Source organism: Psammomys obesus, unplaced genomic scaffold (genome assembly GCF_907164565.1).
Source record: "Psammomys obesus unplaced genomic scaffold, mPsaObe1.curated_primary_1811, whole genome shotgun sequence".
NCBI lineage: Eukaryota > Metazoa > Chordata > Mammalia > Rodentia > Muridae > Psammomys > Psammomys obesus.
In genome coordinates, this window is record NW_026596101.1 from 1,351,395 (window position 1) to 1,370,261 (window position 18,867).

General features: G+C 37.2%; 1 protein-coding gene and 1 pseudogene across 14 annotated transcripts in view; one reads left to right on the plus strand and one right to left on the minus strand.

Moving 5' to 3' along the window:
• The window catches only part of Setd5 (SET domain containing 5), an 81,988-nt gene that overhangs the window by 40,738 nt on the left and 22,383 nt on the right, over positions 1 to 18,867 (minus strand). For 4 of the 14 annotated variants that reach the window (XM_055628466.1, XM_055628469.1, XM_055628468.1 and 1 more), the window contains 6 exons: positions 8,449 to 8,635; positions 3,447 to 3,552; positions 2,912 to 3,120; positions 2,515 to 2,573; positions 1,918 to 2,096; positions 966 to 1,004 (listed from right to left, as the gene is read on the minus strand). In XM_055628466.1, the coding sequence (XP_055484441.1) occupies positions 966 to 1,004; positions 1,918 to 2,096; positions 2,515 to 2,573; positions 2,912 to 3,120; positions 3,447 to 3,552; positions 8,449 to 8,519 (663 nt within the window). In that variant the 5' untranslated portion in view covers positions 8,520 to 8,635. Of the gene's footprint in view, positions 1 to 965; positions 1,005 to 1,917; positions 2,097 to 2,514; positions 2,574 to 2,681; positions 2,740 to 2,766; positions 2,808 to 2,911; positions 3,121 to 3,446; positions 3,553 to 3,823; positions 4,017 to 5,051; positions 5,076 to 7,418; positions 7,644 to 7,798; positions 7,896 to 8,448; positions 8,636 to 18,867 lie in introns of those variants that run through there. The other 10 variants (XM_055628472.1, XM_055628464.1, XM_055628465.1 and 7 more) reach the window with 10 other exon arrangements.
• Positions 15,747 to 16,992, plus strand: LOC129692195 (60S ribosomal protein L11-like; annotated as a pseudogene).

An 18,867-nucleotide genomic window follows, 5' to 3' on the forward strand; every position in this document is an offset into this window, starting at 1 on the left:
ATAAATTGAATAAAATGAAATGAGAAGTTAAAATAAATTTAGCTACTTGCAGATCTATCTCATTAAGGAAATAATTCTTATAACATGTTCCAAAACACAGCTTAGGTAAAATGTCACTCAACACCATTGATAATATCAACTGGTGCTCCAAATAAATACAAAGTAATCCTGGTAAGTTTCTCCTAACTCAAGGCATCACTGTTTAAGTAATGGCCAACTTAAAGAGATTTAGAGATATGAATACTTAGAAGAACCATCCTAAAACTTAAATTCAAAAGCTCTTAAATCAAGTTTTGGGAGATATGTGAGCTTATTCATGAACAGGTAAAAGAAGATACAATAAAGTACAACCAAATCTCTTTTCCATTAACTTTTTAAAACCAACTAATTTCTACAACAACAAACAACCACCACCAGCCAGCATCTAAAAAGCATATTATTTTCCCATTGTTCAAGGCCCCTGAACCCTTCCTCACACTAGCCACTCTTGGATAACTAGCATTACAAAACTCCACCAAACAGAAATGCCAAGAAAAATGGTACTAGTCCAATTAAGACTACCTCATATTAACAACACCAAATTCTCAACTTCCAATGGTGAGTCCAAGCCACATACTGTCAGGGAGGGTTTACAAGAGAACCTGGCTCATCACCAGAAAATCCTCACTCCTGAGGTTGAGTCCAATCAACAGGATAAGACACACTAGCCTCATCTTGTTTAAAAAAACTGACTTACTCCCCAACCCACCACAGCACAAAGGCAGCTAATGAAACAGATGTGAAAATATTTCATAAAGTAGCCAAGAAAATCCACTTGGGAGAAAAGTTCTATGAAAACTGAAGGGCAACAACTACAAACTTGAAAAGCAGACTCCAAGATTTCCAGACCATCAATGTCAGGAAAGAAGATAACCAAAATGCAAGATCAAATATTAAACACAGCATCAGGGAAGGTTACCCCTTACCTTCATCCGCAAGGACTTCCGGGATCCCTCTCGAAATGCCTATCCCAAAGAGGAAAACAAGTAGAACAAAACAAAACTTGGTACCAAGAATGACAGTTATATCCATGAGACTAGAAATAACCAGCATTGTATGCTGTCTCATTTTCTGCGTAACAAATACAATGGTATACCTCAAATTATGTTCAAGAAAAAAAGACAGTTCAAAGGCTAATGAACTCCAGTACTTTGGTGGAGCTAGACAACTAACAGATAAGAGCATGCACCACTTAAATACTATAAAAACCCCTAACACTAAGCAGAAACTACAATCCTTAAGTTGCAGATTATCAGTTTTGAAATTAAAAATGAAACAAAGACCAATCCCTTTTACAAAGGGTGGGCAAGTGACCTAGGAGCAACCAAGTTGCAATGATGGGGAAGAAAGAATAGCAAACACAACAGGTTTCTTCTGGAGACCCTCTAAGAGTATAGGAAAGTGATCAAGACAATAAGGAAACCTAGACCATTCAAGAGATGTTTTCTCATTTTTTGTGTTGTTTTGTCTAGATACAAAGATAATCAATCAGCCTAATGACATGAGGTCAGCCATGTAACCAAGACAAGAACTTCAGATTGTTTTGGGGCAAGGAAGTAGGGAGATGCTGTAAGTATAGTGGAAGCCTAGCCTTGAAGCTGCATCTCATATGGGATTGTACCAGGTAGGGCTGGCATTCCATACCTGGGATGGTAGCTGAAATAGAAGAAACTGAGCCTGTGGTGATGGTAAGGTAGGTTAGAAGACAGTTTGGTCTGTTTGTACATAATATAGATCAGCTGGTTTTTTTTAAAGTAGGAAAAAGTGGACAAACACTGGCATCAAATTTCTTCAAAGAAATTTAGTGTATTCTTGCTCAAGTCAAAAGTTTGAGCTATTTCAGACATACTTCTATTCAAGTAATTTTATACTACATACCTTTATCTTCTTCGTCTTTGGTGCTGCACGACCCTTTTCTGGACTCTTTTTCCGCTTCTTGGGTTTGGTTCTTCTAACAGTTAAGGTGATGCTTGTAGGTGTGTGCTGTGTTGCTGTGTACAACACAGTGGAAGGAGAAAGCTCCTCATCCCAGCTTTCTGTTGCACTGCTCTCCCCACCTGAAAAAAGATGATCACAGACTTCAGGCACTAACATCTGCTTCCTTCCTTCCTTCTATATGCCTTATATCTGCTAAGTCATTACTTCTATTAACTTTATACTATATATCTACATAGACCCCACCTTTCTTCTGAAAATAAGATTTTTTTGTTGGCATTATGAACATAAGATATATTCTTTATTCCATCTATTTTCCCTCCAGACTCAGTTGTCTGTAACTATAAATGGATAACTTAAAAAAAAAAAAGTTTATTTTTTTTTTGGTGCTCATAAAAGGTAATTTGACTGTTACAGGTCCAAGAAATGATTCCAGATAGAGGGGACTTCTTTATGTGAAAAATAACTATGTACTTGTAGAACATTTAAATCACAAAATATTTACAGTCAAATTGTGGGTTTAACCCACTTTCTGCTCACCTGATATGTTGTCCTGCTTCCGCCGATGAAGTCTAATAACCTTCCCCCTGCTCATTCCCCTAAAGAGGGAAAATAAACTTAAAGTAGTCCTTCCAGCAGCATGCAGCACATCACATCATACATGGGAGAAGTGTCTCTGCATATACTACCCCCTCCCTCCCACCTACCAAATGTTTCCAGGACATTAAATTTCATATCAAATTCAATAGCTTTAACATCAATCTCTCATTCCTTGTTGTCAGCAATTCTCACCTAGTGCAGAGAATTCGAGCCAAGGAGCACTAAGGAATCATCTACATTAACAAACACAAGAAAGAATACTTTGAGCTTTTCCCTACTGATAAGAAACCCTAATCCCAGCAACCCAGGTTTGAATTTAGATGGAACAGGATCTTACCTGCACTTGTCACAGTTGAGAAGGAAGCCATCCTGAGAAAGACCACAAGGACACCAGGTAGGAACAGTCTCTCCTTCAGAGTTCGGGCTGTCTCCACAGCGTTCCTCTACGGGCGACGGCAGGCCATTCAGGTCAGAACGGGGGATGATCGTCTGGACAGGGGGAGAAGCAGGAGGTGTCGGAGGAGGAGGGGCTCCGTAATTATGATCCTGAAAATAAGATTTCTTAAATCAACAGTGTCCAAACACTGGCCCCTCTCTCCCCTAAAGTATGGTACATATGGAAAGAAAGAAGAAAGTAGTACCCTTCGTTTTTTGGCTTCAACCAGGAAAGTGATAAAACAAAATGCCAAGGTCAACTGGGACATAAAAACAAGAACAATGATGCAGGGCTAGACGTCCGCTGGAGGCAGGGAAGTGCAAAAGGGGCAACTTCGTCATGCTGCATATAAACATTTCAAGAAAGTCACAATGTATAAGAATGGATTACACTCCAGGAAGATCACTGCTCTGGAGAGAAACAAGTGCATACTCACAGCATAAGGCAGTCCTCGACACCCATGCCTCTGAGTGGTCCCATAATTATGAGTGGAATACACGCTCTTCTCATTAACTGCTGGACTAGCCTCCACAGATTCAGGGCTGCACAAAGGCGAAAAGCAACGCATGATAGCAGAACACCTACTCTTCCCTTAAACTAATAGTTTACTTCCCATTCTAACCCCTTCTCTTTCCACAACCACCAGCCACTAGAATAAGAAAGAACTTAGTGAAAGTCTGTTAACGTAACTAAGCCTATAAATAATAGTGTTACTGAATGTGGATTTGTGTGTAACATGAAGCCAGTACAGGCAGATGTCTCAAGGCAGGCACCTGGGATACAAGGTGTCCCTAATGACAAACACAAACGTACCAGCAGAGCGGGGAGTTTCCCCTAGAGAAGCCACTCTGGGCTGGTTTAGACTCAGAACTATTCTTCTTAATTGGATCTCTTAATACTTCCATGAAACCTCACATGACATTTGCAGTGAGTGAGTTGATGAAAGTGCCTTCTGCACTGCCCCAGGGACCAGTCCCTCTTCCATTCACTACCAAGACAGGATACCCTGAAGAAAGTACAGGCAAAAACAATGGCATCTTATATTTATCACACCTCTCATCTTGATGAACCCCCAAATACCTTTCACATTAGAATTTCTCATCCACCAAGGACATGCAAGCATATTCAAGGACACAATTGTTTAACAGCTGCATGATAATAACATAGGGTTTCAAAATAATCAAAACTGAACTTGGGAGTTAAATTTGTTTCAGACTAAATAATAACTGTGGCTACCATTATGAATTTATATGTATTAATTCGCTTAATATCTGTGATTATTAAACATGGTAAGCAGCACTCCCTTTTTATAGAGAGGGAAGTGAGGCTGAGGTGGTGAGAATACATGATCTTCCTAAGTTTCATATGCTAAAAGAGCCAAGATTTGAAACAAAATGTTTGACTCCAAAGCCTTTCCCTTTCCATTATGTCTTGCTTGGGAGTAAAGACAGCATTCTACCTGTAAACTGTATTTGAGGCCTTTCTTAACCAGACTCATTGAGAAGCCTGGGTTACTTTTTTTTGTGTGTGTGTTGTTGTTTTATCCTGGACAAGTAGAAAATAAACTTCCCAGGTACTCCTTTTTTTTTTTTTTTTAATTAATGAACAAACTATATAGAAAGTTATAAATTTAACATAAGCTTTACTTGGTAACAAAAAGGCATCCATAGCCAAGGATAAAATAGGTTTTTCTTTGTTTACTTCAATTTTGTTACCTGGTTAGGTTTTGTTGACTTTTAAATAATTATGGAACGTGATTGTATGACTTGGCAGAAATGAAATGGATTATCTGTAAGGTATATTAATCAGAGCAAAGATTCAACCATTAGCAACACCAAGGATTGGTGTTAACACAACTCCAGAGATTGAAGGGTTTTAGCCGATCAAATAATTTATTTGCTTCAAATAACCACCTTCCTGCTTTGAGATATACAAAGTAAATAAAAAAACACTGAGCAGGAGTAAAGTGTGCAGTTCAATGTAGTACGTTAACTGATAAGTGAAGGATAAAAGAAGATTATGAAATATGTATTGAACTCACCTAGTTTTATGGTCCACAAGTGTGAGAAGGGGTCTTATTAATAACAGCAAAGGTCATTTCTAGGTGAGGAACTTTAGACAGAGGAAAGTATTCTCTGTTAGTGAGGTGCATGCACTTTAGTAATTGACAGGGTCTTTAAAATGGGAACTGGAAGTGGGGGTGGCTGGGAGGGGAATATATCAAGAATGCAAGTCAGTATTCTTGAGAAAAGGATGATTTGAACATGGGTCACTGAGGCAATTGGCTGAGTATTAGGAAACAGATAGGGTTTCCTAAATGAAAGGCAGACAAGCATTAATAAAATGAAAGCAGAATTGTTTCTATGATGGACAGTTAAAACAAAGAAATGGACTTATACACTGTTATTAACTATGTATGTTACTAGATAAGTAATCCAAAGGGCCGTACAAATTTTTATGTAGGAGACTTTATACCATTAAACACATGGGTGAAGTAAGAAAGTTGTTTATTAGAAATGATTTTTTTTTGTGGGACAGGAAAAAATAAAAGTTGCATGAAATAAAAGATGGCCATGGAGATGGAGCTATGTTGGTTTTATCTTACCCATCTCCAAACTGGGTAAATATGAACATATGCACTTCATGTGCAAGTCTAGAGAATAAAAATAAAACGTATATTGTGGAGGTTAACAGGCTGTCCTACTGCTCAATACTTTGTAGTCAAGCACAGCCATTTAAAATATTGCTATGCATGCCTAATCTAAAAATTAAATACATATCGTTAATGAGGAAACTTTACAATGTCTACATTGGTCAGGGATTAAATAATTACACACTGACATACACATCAATTTTTAATGTGTATTTAAAAATATAGATTAAAAATTTACAGTATAGGATCTAGGGATGTGGACTCAGTGGTAGAGTGCTTTTCTAGACTGAAGACCTGGGTTCAAGCCTCAGGACCACAAAAAACAATACATACACAGAAAAGGAGTATTAGGATTACATATTTTTATTAAACAACCACTATATGCAAATAATTATATCCTTTTTTTCTGTGACTAAAATGTTGTTAACAGTTGGGCATACAAAGAGAAATTAGGCTCACAACAGATATATTCCATCAGCTACATTCAATGAGCAATATGCAGCCTGCTATTCTAATGCCACCTCTTAGAAAGCAACTGAAATCTGGTAATCAAAGAGATGCAAAGATTTTGTTGTTGTTGTTGTTATATCTACATGTTTTCCTACAAGTAACTGTGTGTGTGTGTGTGTGTTGTAGAATGTAAACTGCAACAATCAAGAGGTAAGATAAAAAATTTCATGAGGCAAAGGTATAGGTGTCTTTTTTGCTTAGGTATGTTGCTCTTAATAGCATGTTTAATCTAAAGACTACTTAAAATAATGGTTAGGCATGATGAGGTAAGGACAAACATCAATAATAATTAATAGCAGACTAGTACATAAGCTAAACAACTGACATCAATATTCTTTGTAAAACTATTCAACAAGAAATGTGAAATTGGTTGTGACTATAGTATCAGAACTTTGTCTGTAGACACTGACTGAGCACTTAGAAAAGTCCTAGAACACAGCACTACTGTCATAGTACAGACCAGGCGACTTTCACTCTTCCATTACTCCTTGATTGCCCAGAACATGTATGCAGTTACTGTCATACTTTGAGGGAGTTATTGGTTTAAGAATAACTGCCTTGGGTTTTTTCCTTACCTTCCAATTCCAAACTTAATTGTTTAACCTCTTTACTCCTCATAAATATTAATGTTGTCTATTTATACATTATTAACATTGCAGTAGGTTATTATCTGACTTTATAAAGACCTATAACCAATATACAATTGAGCTGGCTATCCAATAACACAGGAAGACTTTTAAGTACTTTATTTTGGGCAAGAGCTACACAATTGGAAGTTTCGGCTAATAGTATATAACTAAATCTTGTTAGCATGCAAAAAAAAAACAAAACCAAAACTAAAACAAAACAAAACAAAACAAAAAAAACCAAACAGCAATAACAACAACAACAAAACCCTCTAACACAAAGACAACTAGTCTTTCCTATGCCCTCCCCCTCCCATAATTTTACTGGAAGAAGCTTAAAAACAACGTTCAATTCCAGACTACCCCAGAATACCATATATTACTGCCTAGGGTAGTTTCATGTCTCGTCTTTAAGGAACCCAATAAACAGTCAGCAGTAGGTAGCTCTATGAATAAGTACACATGCTCTTTAATAATATCCTCAGTTTAAGGAAACCACTATTAAGTAGGGACGTCATTCAACCCAGAATTCTGGAACCACTGTTTTGCTTTGCTGAAGGGGAAAGAATTCCCAGGGACTGAAAATGGCAAGAGAAACGGGAATTAGAGCAACACCCACCTCACTCAAGAAGTGGCTGTGGGATCAAGAGTCTGAACTGGACCTGAACATATTCAAAACACCAGGGTTTCTCCAGCCCAGACCCTAATCCCTGGTCCTGCCTGGAATAGACTTGGCTTCTGGGGGTGTGCTGCCCCCTAGGCCCCTTGGGTCTCTTTCGCTGGACTTTCACATCCTGCTGTAGTGCCACTTCGTCTTGAAAGGTAGGGGGCTTCCACTTCCTTTCTGTAAGCAAGGAAGATTGGGTACAAGGGAGGTAAAAGGACAAGAGGGGGGAATCTGTGAGCGGGGGCAATCTTGGACAACTTAAAAGAGAAGGGATACAAAAGACTAAAATTTTTTAACTGAATAATATATAAAATTATATAATGAAGGCCTACCTTCATTGTCATTTGGCATTTAAATTCTTCAAAGACCTGAGTCTATTTTAGGGATTGGGCTTTTCGACAAATTCTGAATTCCTAATGCTGCTCTTAGCTGAAAAACAAGTTTGGTACCACTGACTTTGAAGGTCCTCTTTCTAGGCAACGAATATTGTAAAAACAGATGATACAGCTCTCCACATCTTCTACCCCAGAATGAGCTGGTTAAGCAGTCTGCCCATATAAAGTTTCAGCCCCTTTAACTCTAGATTAATAACAAGTACATAGGAAGAGGCCTTCAAAGAAAATCAATTGGAAAGAAAACCTCCTATCTCTCTTCATCAAAATAATTAACTCTTTAGAAGGAGGTGGTTAACACCTACTTCATTTCAATTTTCCCCACCCATAAAACAAAGGAAAATGTAACCATTGCTTTGCAACTTTGATTTCATTTATTATTTACCCAGAAATCCCTCCTTAAAAGTTCCTTTCCTCCCCCTTCCAACTCCTCTGTCCCTCCAGCTGGGGGTGAGGGGAGGGAGAGCCTAATGTTTTCTGAAGTGGGATAGGTTTTAAGAAAATATTACATATAGCTTATGAACTGCCCAGAAGAAGTCCATCCTCACACAAACTTGTAGAAATCCTATTACCTAGGAAATAGCACTTACTCTGATCCAGCAGCCATATCTGAGTAGGATGTATCTGGTGTGGTGACTCCCAGAGGGATTGCAATGCTCATGACGTCCAAGACAGCAGAAGGTGGAAATCACGGGGTCCAATTAATGGAGACTGACCATTCAGAGAATGGGGGCGAGCTGCAGAGCCTCAGCCAACATGTTATGGACATGAGGAATCCTGCCACAGAAAAGGAAAATAACAACTGACCAGGCAGTTAAAACATTTTTTTTCTTAAATGCTCAGTAGGATGTTTTTCTATTGTTTGAATAAGACTTTGTGTTTGTGGTGCCTGTGTAATGTAGGTCAAGTGTGCATGCTTGAGTGCACTTGTATAAGTACATGGAGACCACAGGATGGTTTTGAGTGTCTTCTATAGCTCTCAAATCTTATTTTGAGTCAGGGTCTCTCTCATTGAACTGCAAAGTCAGTATTTTGGGTGGGTTAGCTGGCTGGCCAGGAAGCACGTAGGATCCACTAGCCTCTATCCCCACCAATACTGGCATATGAAGTCACATTCTGTCTCACATGGATGCTGGAGATTCGAACTAAGGTTCTCATACTTGTCCAAATGCTATTTATCCATAGAACCATCTCTCCAGCTCCTTGAATAAGGTTTTATAGAAAAATCTAGGTTTACTATGTACTCTACTAAAGAAGTTAGTAAAAAGTTATTCTTACTTTTAAATTTCTATTTTTATTATTTTCTTTTCTTACAAAGTGAAAACAATGGTTCACTTTGACTGGCTCACTAACAAGTACATGTTCCTCGCCTTTTTTTTTTTCTTTCGGTTTTGAGACAGGGTTTCTTTGTGTAGCTTTGGCTGTCCTGGACTCACTTTGTAGACCAGGATGGCATCGAACTCACAAGGATCTACCTGCCTCTGCCTCCCTGAGTGCTGGGTGTGTGCCACCATGCCTGGCTACATGTTCCTCACTCTTTAACTGACCAGCAGTCTAGAATATACCAAACAAACAAGATTCAGATGGTTATCAGAAGTATCCTAATTTACTCCTTAACAGTTCCATTTAAACTTCTTCCAGGCAATCAATAAACACAGCTTTACAAACACTTAATCATTCCTTCTGAAGTAAACCTGGTAGAAGATATCAATTAGTTACTTATAATCGATCAAACAGCCATTTCTTATGCTCTGACTTGTTTTATTAAAAATATACTTGTGTATGGGTGTTCCACCTGCACAGCTAAACACCTAATGCATGCAGTGCCCACAAAGACCAGAAGAGGGCAATAGATCCCCTCAGACTGGCATCAGAGAGTCGTGAGCTATGTGGGTGCTAGGTATTGAACCCAGGGTCCTCTAGAAGAATAGCCATTGTTTTTAACTGCTGAGCCATTTCTCCAGGCCCTCTCTAACTTCTTTTAAATAGTCTTAACTAGTCTTAGAAAAGATATAACTATCCAAAAAAACTACATCTATGCGGTAATATACACTGATAGATATAAATGAAAATGTAAGACAAGAGAGGGTGGAAGAGGGCAGCTAAGCATGTGTGGGTAGAAGATATACAGAAATCTGTGCCTCCTGCTCAGTTTTGCTATGACTTAATAATACTTTAAAATATCTTTGTGCTTTTTCTCTTCTAGAAGGTAACATAAAAATCCTAAACATTTCATGACAAAGGCTTTTGCATAAGAAAAGTAAAGAACATACTTTAACCTGATAAACATAAACTGGTACTATTTAGGTAGAAAAAAAAAAATCACTGAATAGTAAATGGGGGTGGGGAGCAGATTAAGCCACTCAGAAAAAGCAGAATCTGCATGATTCACATCAGTTGTTTCATAGTAACGTAAAAAGAGCCACTGAAGAAGGAAACAAAAAGCATTTTTTTATCTTGAGTGTTGAGAAGTCAATTTAATATCAAAGACCTAGACTCTCATGACTAACACATTAATTTACGTTAAGACAATAGAAAGTCAAATAATTATCAGCCAGGTGGTAGTGCACATTTTAACCCCAGCACTCAGTAGGCAGAGGCAGGAGATAGCTGAGTTTGAGGTCAGCCTGGTCTACATACTAAGCTCCAGGACAGCCAGGGCTACACATAGAAACCCTGACTTGAAAAACCAAAAAAGAAAAAAGTGAAATAATTATCAATACTATTAAAAAATAGCTAACTAAAATGAAAAGTATATGATAACTAAATCAATCTAAGAATTAATGAAGATTTTAAATAGTTACTATTTGAGACATGTGGATTTCATTTTTATAAAGGGCACAGATCAATGTGGCTTAAAAAAAAACCTAATTCTGAATGTTTAATCAGTCCAAGATTGAAGACTACATAAAGGTATTAGTTTTGTACCATTAGATGAGAAAGCTATTATTTCTCACCATTAGTTGAGAAAGCTATTTATTTATAAAGTAAAGAAGCTTTCTGTAGGACCTGGGCCTCTTCAAATACCTGTTCTTTTTCAGCGCAGGGTCACACAGTTAAGACTGAAAACTGAAATGCAAATAAAGTCAACTTTCCTATGGACTTGTCATAATTCATAATAGATGTAACTAATCCACTTGCTGTCTTTGCATCAACTTGCAAATAAATATTTATTCCCCCCTTGCCTAAGTAGCTAAACAAGCATTCTCAAAGAACACCCAAGCAATTGGAAAAATGACACAAAAGCTGCAAATGACAAAAGAGACCACCTAAAATAAACCCAAAGGACATACTAAAGGATACTCCCTCTAATTTTAGTTAGAATAATTTGCATTAAGAAAAGTTGTTTGACCAGATAACCATCAAAAATCTGATGACCATAACCTATGACTAGTAAAAATAATCCAAACCATGTGTTCTATTTCAGAAAAGGCCTTTTAAAAATAATCCTTTGCTATAGCCACCACTAACATTCATATTAATAAATATTATCTATCTTACCACCCATCTGCAGACACAAAAACCTAGGCTGATAGCTAATTTTTTTTCCCCTCACATAGTAACTTGAAAAAAGATATCTTACAAGGCAAAGATGGAAAAGTTACTTCAGGTAGTATCTCCTTTCAAGAATGAATACATTATTTCTACATTGCCTAATGAAATTCTAACACAATAGCTAGGTGTGGTGGCACACGCCCAGTACTCCAGCATTCAATAGACTAAGGGAGAGGATCAAGAGGGGCCAGCCTGGACTACAATAGTTAAGAGCTTGTCTCAAATACAGTGATATTATACTAGCTACATGGACAGTTGATAACACATTTGAGAAATTAGCCTATTAGCTAATATGGTGGCATATGCCCGTAAGCCGAGCACTCAGGGAGGCAGAGGCAGGTTGATCTCTGAATTCAAGGACAGCCTGGTCTACAAAGTGAGTCCAGAACAGTCAAGGCTACACAAAGAAACCCTGTCTTGATAAACAACAAAATAGCCTAATAATTTTAATTTATTTATCTTCATAAATTCTTTTTCTTCCTGTCTGCTTTATGTAACTGTACCACTGCTACTGTTCTGATGAAGTCAACTGTAATAGGCCAATTGACCATATTGTTCTAAATCATGTTTTCATAATAATGGGGTTTTTTTTTTTCTTCAATTTATTTATGTCTATGGCTGTTTGGTCTGCATGTACATCTGCACACCAGAAGAGGACATTAGATCCCATGAGGCTATAGTTACAGATGGTTGTGGGTGCTGGAAATTGAACTCAGGAATAACAGCCAGGGCTCTTAACTGATGGGCCATCTCACCACTTCCTATGATGAGGTTTCTTAATTCAAATTCTAATAATATACAATCTTTTATTATAACACTTATATTGTATAAGAAAACAGATTATTTACTCTGGTTAACCAAGATTATAGTTAGAATATTATTAATTTAATTTCCTAGTTTGGAGATGTCCTCTGGAAAGAGTGTAAGAACTGCTTTTAGACAGGAAAAATTTGAAAATATAATTTACTCCATTATTCAAATTCTTACCACCAGAACACTAACAACTGGCAGGGATTTAAACAAATATATTTTCACCCACTGTAACAGTGCCAATGGTCAAATGCCTGACACATCAAGAGGTATCAAGAAATGTTTACCGAGTGAGCTCATCACAGTAACCAAGTTCAGTAAATACAACAAATTAAAAAGATGTGGGGCAGTAACCTGAGATTCCCCCAATTATCTGCAAAACCTAGAAAAGGCCGAGACACCAAACTAGTGTAGGAAGAAACCTTTTTATGCTCACAAAGTGCAAAGTGGAATCCTACAGATTAATGGTAATTTTATTTCTGTACTGCCTTAATCTCCTTACTTTCTATTTAGCATTAAGCTTAACCCTTTAACCTGCATGCCTCATTGTGCATAAATAAGGATAGGAAGGAAATGGCCTTGATTTTCCAAGGTGACGAGGTATTGTATAAGCTGCCCTTCTCTTCAAATCAAAACTCCGTTTTCCAAGGGATTTTCAAAGTTTTACTCTCTTTTCTTGGGGGTTCTTCACCAACCACTCCCAAACTCAGTAACTTTTCTTTTTTCTTTGAAACAGTCTCTGTAGGCCAAATCAGCCTCCTGGCCCAACTTCCCACGTGCTAGTATGAGCATATGCCACCACACCTGGCACAGACCTCTTTTTATCAAATAGCAGGTTTACGTTGGACAAGAGCTTTGCAAAACATATTAAGTTATGACTTCTTTCTTCCCCCTCATTCCATTCCTGACAAAACAGGGAGTCGGGGAGTACTGTCAATTCTGCCTATGGTCAATTCCATCAATTATCTACATCCCTGAAAGGAAAGGAAAACAGGTAACTTTTAAGATTTGGGGAAATGAGGAGGAAGAAAGGAAAGAGGTGATCAGTATTTCTTGGATTTCACTGTTTTCTCCACACAGTCAAATATAGTATTGGCCAAAATGAGCTTTCCATACCTGAAACATTAGTAGGTCATAAATTGGAAAGAGAGCTGTTCACGAGTCACCAATCATTAAAGGGCATGTACTTTACATTTATGCTTTATATGTGGATTTCCAATTTTTAAAAATCTGAAAAACTATTCATTTGAAAAATATTTCCAAAAATACATTCAATATTAAAAGTAAAAGGTGTGAAGACAACAGTAAAAGGAAAACAAAGCAGGTCAAGTCTTCAGCAGCAAGAAAGAGAAAGGACAGAAGCAAAGTAAAAATGTAGTTTCACTCTCCTGTCAATTAACATCCCACCAGATGTACAGAAACACTGGATCTACCAACAAACCCAGCTTGTTTTCTAATGCTGAGTACTCTTTTGAAAGTCACCATTTATATGTAGTTTTTAGACTTTTAAGAGATTTCAGAAGAAATGCATCAGACAGGTGAGGCGGAAGCAGCTGGAAGACAAAGGTCCAATAAACAGCCAATCCAATGAAAGAAATGAAGAACAAATCTGCTTTAGCAATCCTGTGAAGAGGACAGGCAGGAAGAGGAGTGCCGGCTACAGAAAGAGAACAGGCTTCAGACAGTCTTTGTACTGAGGCTGTGGACCTTGGCCACTCTCCCAGAGATGATGCAATCCTGATGAACAAGATCTGCTGCCAGACAAGTGATTGTTAGCAGCTTTTGCAGACAGCAACTCAGCCAAGAAATCTCTGATCAGCTCCTCATAAGCCACAAGAATGTCAAATTTCAATTTCAGTCTCTGATAAAATAAAGGGATAATCTCCGCCCCACACTCCCCAAGCCCTTTTCTTAGAATGCCCCTTTGTCTTCCCCTTCCTTCTTTTAACTTGTTTGGGTTTTCAGTATCTACCACTCATAATTTAATCTAAAAATGAAAAACCAAGAACATGTTCACTTTGATGAACACAATTCTCAACACATTAACAATAAGACCTTTACAGTAAAAATTTATACTTATTTTCCTCAGACTCCTAAGAAAAGCCTGGGATACAATAGCCTTAGTAAGAAATCTGGTGACCAATTATGAATCACAAAAGCAAAGATAAATAATCTAGGGTCAGAGAGGTTTATTTTGTATTTCTGAAATTACACAAAACCCAATACTTAACATGTCATGCAGTAGAGAAAAAAGAAAAAAATTTACTCTTGCTTAGGCCAAAATAAAAGTTAACAACATATCTTTACAATGTTATTTACATTGCCCACTTTTTACAAGCGACAGCAATATTACAGCATGATTTCACATCTTACTAGAGTCAATGATTATAACTGGTTAATTTAGACTCCGACTTAAATTATACACTCAATTTAAAAATCTTCCTTAGATCATTTTTCAGTTTAGGTACCAGGCTTTTTCATTTATAACATTGTTTCTTCTCTTGTTAAAAACCTTAGATTAGTGATAGGCAGCTACTAACTAGAAGCCACAAACCAAACTTCTTTTAAACTGGAACTCAACTAAAAACTCGGGTATCTAAGACATATATACCCTGAAAGGATTATGTTCAGCCCTGTATTTACATAATAATAAAAGTTAACACACAGCACAGCTCTGAAAAATCTTACTAGCCTAATAAATGAGTAATTTAATTCAGTTAAGGAAGAAAAATTTTACAAAAAAGGGACTAGGGATGTAATTTGGTAGAGTACTGACCTGGTAATACAAAGCCCTCGGTTCTAGCCCTAGCCTGGCACAAACTTGGTGTGGTGTTACGGCGCTACAATCCTAGCACCTGGGAGATACACAGAATTATCAGAAGTTCAATGTCATTCTGGTCTACATATAGGAAATTTTGGGCAAATCTGGGGTATGAGATCCTATCTCTAAAAATAAGTAAATAAATAAAAATAAAAAATTACCTACAAAAAACTGCAAAAGGGTTGGGAAAAAAGGTAATTTAATGATTTAATCTTTCAATATGGTTATCTAAAATGTTACACATGTAAGTTGAATTTTTTCTTAAATCAGTTTTTCTTATGATTATAAAATTTTAAAGAATGGAAAAAATTTATATTAAGATTTTAAAATAACTTACCTTCAACTTCTATTTTTGTTTTAATCTTATACTTAATTTTAAAAAATCACAAAAACAGTTCAAAATGCAGGCTTTACCCATATAATCAGCATTCTGCAGAACTCATGTGCCATCTGAATATATGCTTATCCATTTCTAGCCAAAACCCAACTATCCCAAGGGGAAGACTAGTAACACTATAACATATTACCTTGGGAGAAAAGGATGCTAGGAAAAATGATTACATAAGGAGCTAGAAAACTTGTGATACAGCCCACAATTTAGTTTGAAGACTTCAGAAACACTGTATTACATTGAACTCTAATGGTCTCAAAACAAAATACTCATTTTCATTTTTTCTGCTTCAAATTTCTGTGAATCCTGGCATGGTTCCAACTGGCTTGGTGATTTATAGATACTGTCTCAAGTCAGTTCAAGAGAATGAATACGGTCCTGTTGACTCTAAGATATACACGGTGAAGAATCTGCAGCAGGACGTTTACACAGCTCTGTATTTAGTTAACAATGTAGGAAGAAAGAGGAGCTATCACTAATCACCTGAGTGTGATTTCACTTTTCCCAAACAGTATGCATTTCAATTCTGCTACACAAAAAAACACGGGGAGAGGAAATTCAGAAAACACAACAAAGTAAACAACCCACAATAAACCCAAACAAATAAACAAAAACCAACAAAACATATGGGTTGGGTGTGGTGGTAAAAGCCTTTAATCTTAGTCCTTTTGAGGAGATCTCTGTGCTCCAGGTTGTTTTCTTTAGCTAAATTTACATTCTATCCAGGGAATTGTGGTGCCGGTATAAGCCAATGTCTGTGAAGCTTTGCTTACTATGAAGCAATTTAAGACCAATTAAAAAGAAATTCCTACTTATAACTTGTACTATGACAGAGGTCAAGCTGTTATGTAGCAGCAAGAGGAGAGGTAGCAAAAGAAGTAGGGTAAGACTACACACCATGACAACAAAGCTAAATAATATGATCTTAAATTAGTAAGGCTCTTTAAAAATCAATATTTTATATCTGAATAACAAAAACAGAATGCTCAGAATTTGTATCCTAACAACAGTCAAGAAATGTCCTCTTCCTGTTCTCCATCATGGGACAAGATCAAGACAACAAGGTGAACTCCATGTGGGAACTTCAGTATCTGTGTGGATGAAAGTGGAGACAGACAGACTGACCCTGGCAGTCATGGTGCTTGAGCAGTTCACCGGCCAGACACCTGCACTTTCCAAAATTAGATACACAGTTATGTCCTCTGGCATAAGGAAAAATGAAAAAAATTGTTGTTTACTATACATCCACTGGGCCAAGGCAGAAGAAATCTTGGAGAAAGACCTGAAGGTGCCTGAGTAGGAGTTAAAGAAAAATAACTTTTCAGATACTGGAAACTTTGGTTTTGGGATTCAAGAACACATTGACCTGGCCATCAAATGTGACCCAATCTTTAGAATCTATGGCTTGGATCTATATGGTGCTAGGTAGGCCAGGTTTCAGCATGGCAGATAAAAAGAACAGGACAGACTGTATTGGGGACAAACAGAATTAGCAAAGAGGAATCCATGTACTGGTTCCAGCCTAAGTATGATAGGATTGCCCTACCTGACAAATAAGTTTTATTCAAATGGCCAATACAATTTTCTCAGAGAAATGAAAAATAAAAAAGGAAGAAAATATAAAGTTTCTACTAATCAAATAGAGATCTTGTCCTCAAGGAATTTAGATTGAATTCAATACTCAAGACTTCTGAGCCCATTGTGGTGATGCATGCCTTTAATCTGAGCAGTTAGGGGGAAAGGCAAAGATCTCTATGAATTCAAGACCAGCTTGATCTAAACAGTAGATTCCAAGTCAGCCAAAGGCTATGTAAGTGAGACCCTACCTCATCTCAATGCAGACCAGCTAACATATATGCAGTGGTAAACACGAGATGATGGTATTGTCCCGCCTGACACATTTTATCCAAAAAGCTGATAAAATTTTCTCAGAAAATGAAAAAGAAAAAAAAAAAAAATCAAGACTTTGGAGGTTCTGTCCTACTGTGTTAAGAGTCAGAGAGTACTTAGAAACTCTCTCACCAGCAATGTACTTCAGTAGGCAGAAGAATCTCACACTTGCATATACTTGCCTCCTTTTACATAGCAAGAGGCATTAATACCTCACAATGGTACTGATTTAGGTAAATTCTTCTATTTCATAAAAATGAAATTTTAGGGCTTAGAAAATGGTTTTAAAATTGTTTGTGCGAACACATATTCATATGCATAATTATGAATGTGCAGGTCAAGTTATCAGTCCTTGCTTAAAATATGTCCAGCTATGTATACAATGTTAGCTGGCCTGCATACTTCTGGTGAATTTCTTGTCTCTGCCTCTGGGATAACAGGCCTGAGCTGTGTTCAGCTTTACGTAGGTTCTGGGAAACACACTTAAACGTAGCACTTATGCTTGTAAGGCAGGTACTATTAGCCACTGAGACATCTCCCAGGCTTGATTATTTTGTAGACAAAAACAGAATTTAACTTATGGGACTGGGCATGTTGGCTGAATGATGAGTGCTTGCCTAACATTCAACAAGGTTGGATGGTTACAATGAAAAGGGGAAAATTTACTCACAAGAAAGTCACATATATAGCAATAGAGTTCAAAAGAAAGTTAAGATTTTGATGTGTAGCCTTTATTTATTAAAGCACCTAATTACTAACTACTTTGGATAACAATATCTAAATTAAAAGTATTTATTAACTAGCACTACATTAAACAAGTCTAGAATACAACTCCCAGCTCCATAATATAAAATGGGGAAATTATATTATATAGATTTCCACTTTCCCTTTATTCATCATTGATTCAACAAAAATAATTACTATGAAGGTAAAAACTATTTGAAGGTGTGTCTTCCTACATGGTCTTAGGAACTTTGCAGGCTGATCCACTTGCCTCTACCTCCTGCATGCTAAAAACATAGGAATGTGCAAGACACCTAGAGCTTTATGTGGTGCTGGGAATCAAATCTGGGGTTTTATACATGGTATGCAAGCACCCTTAGCAACTGAGCCACATTCTCACTCTGAAGAGCTATCTTTCTTCTTTTCTCTCTCTCTCTTTTTTTAAACAGGGTCTCAGTATATAGTCCTGGCTTCTAAATGCTGAATTTAAGGTATGGTATTATCAACTCACCTGGTCCCTGAAAACGTTTTTTAACTCTGTAGGCTTACCCATGTAACAAGCATTGCATTTTCACAACCACATTAAAAAAAACAAACAAACATACACACACAAACACACACACAACAAAAACCTCTTGAAGTACGTTTCCTTCCATAACTGAGTCAAATTCTGAAGGGAGAGTAACCCTCCCCACTGCTTAAGAGACAAGCCACTACACTGTTTACCAGGGAGAGGTTTTTTTGTATAAAGTGTTTATGTTGTTTAGAGAAAATACAAACATTTTTCTTAAGAGCAAAGATAAATATGGCAGGAAGATT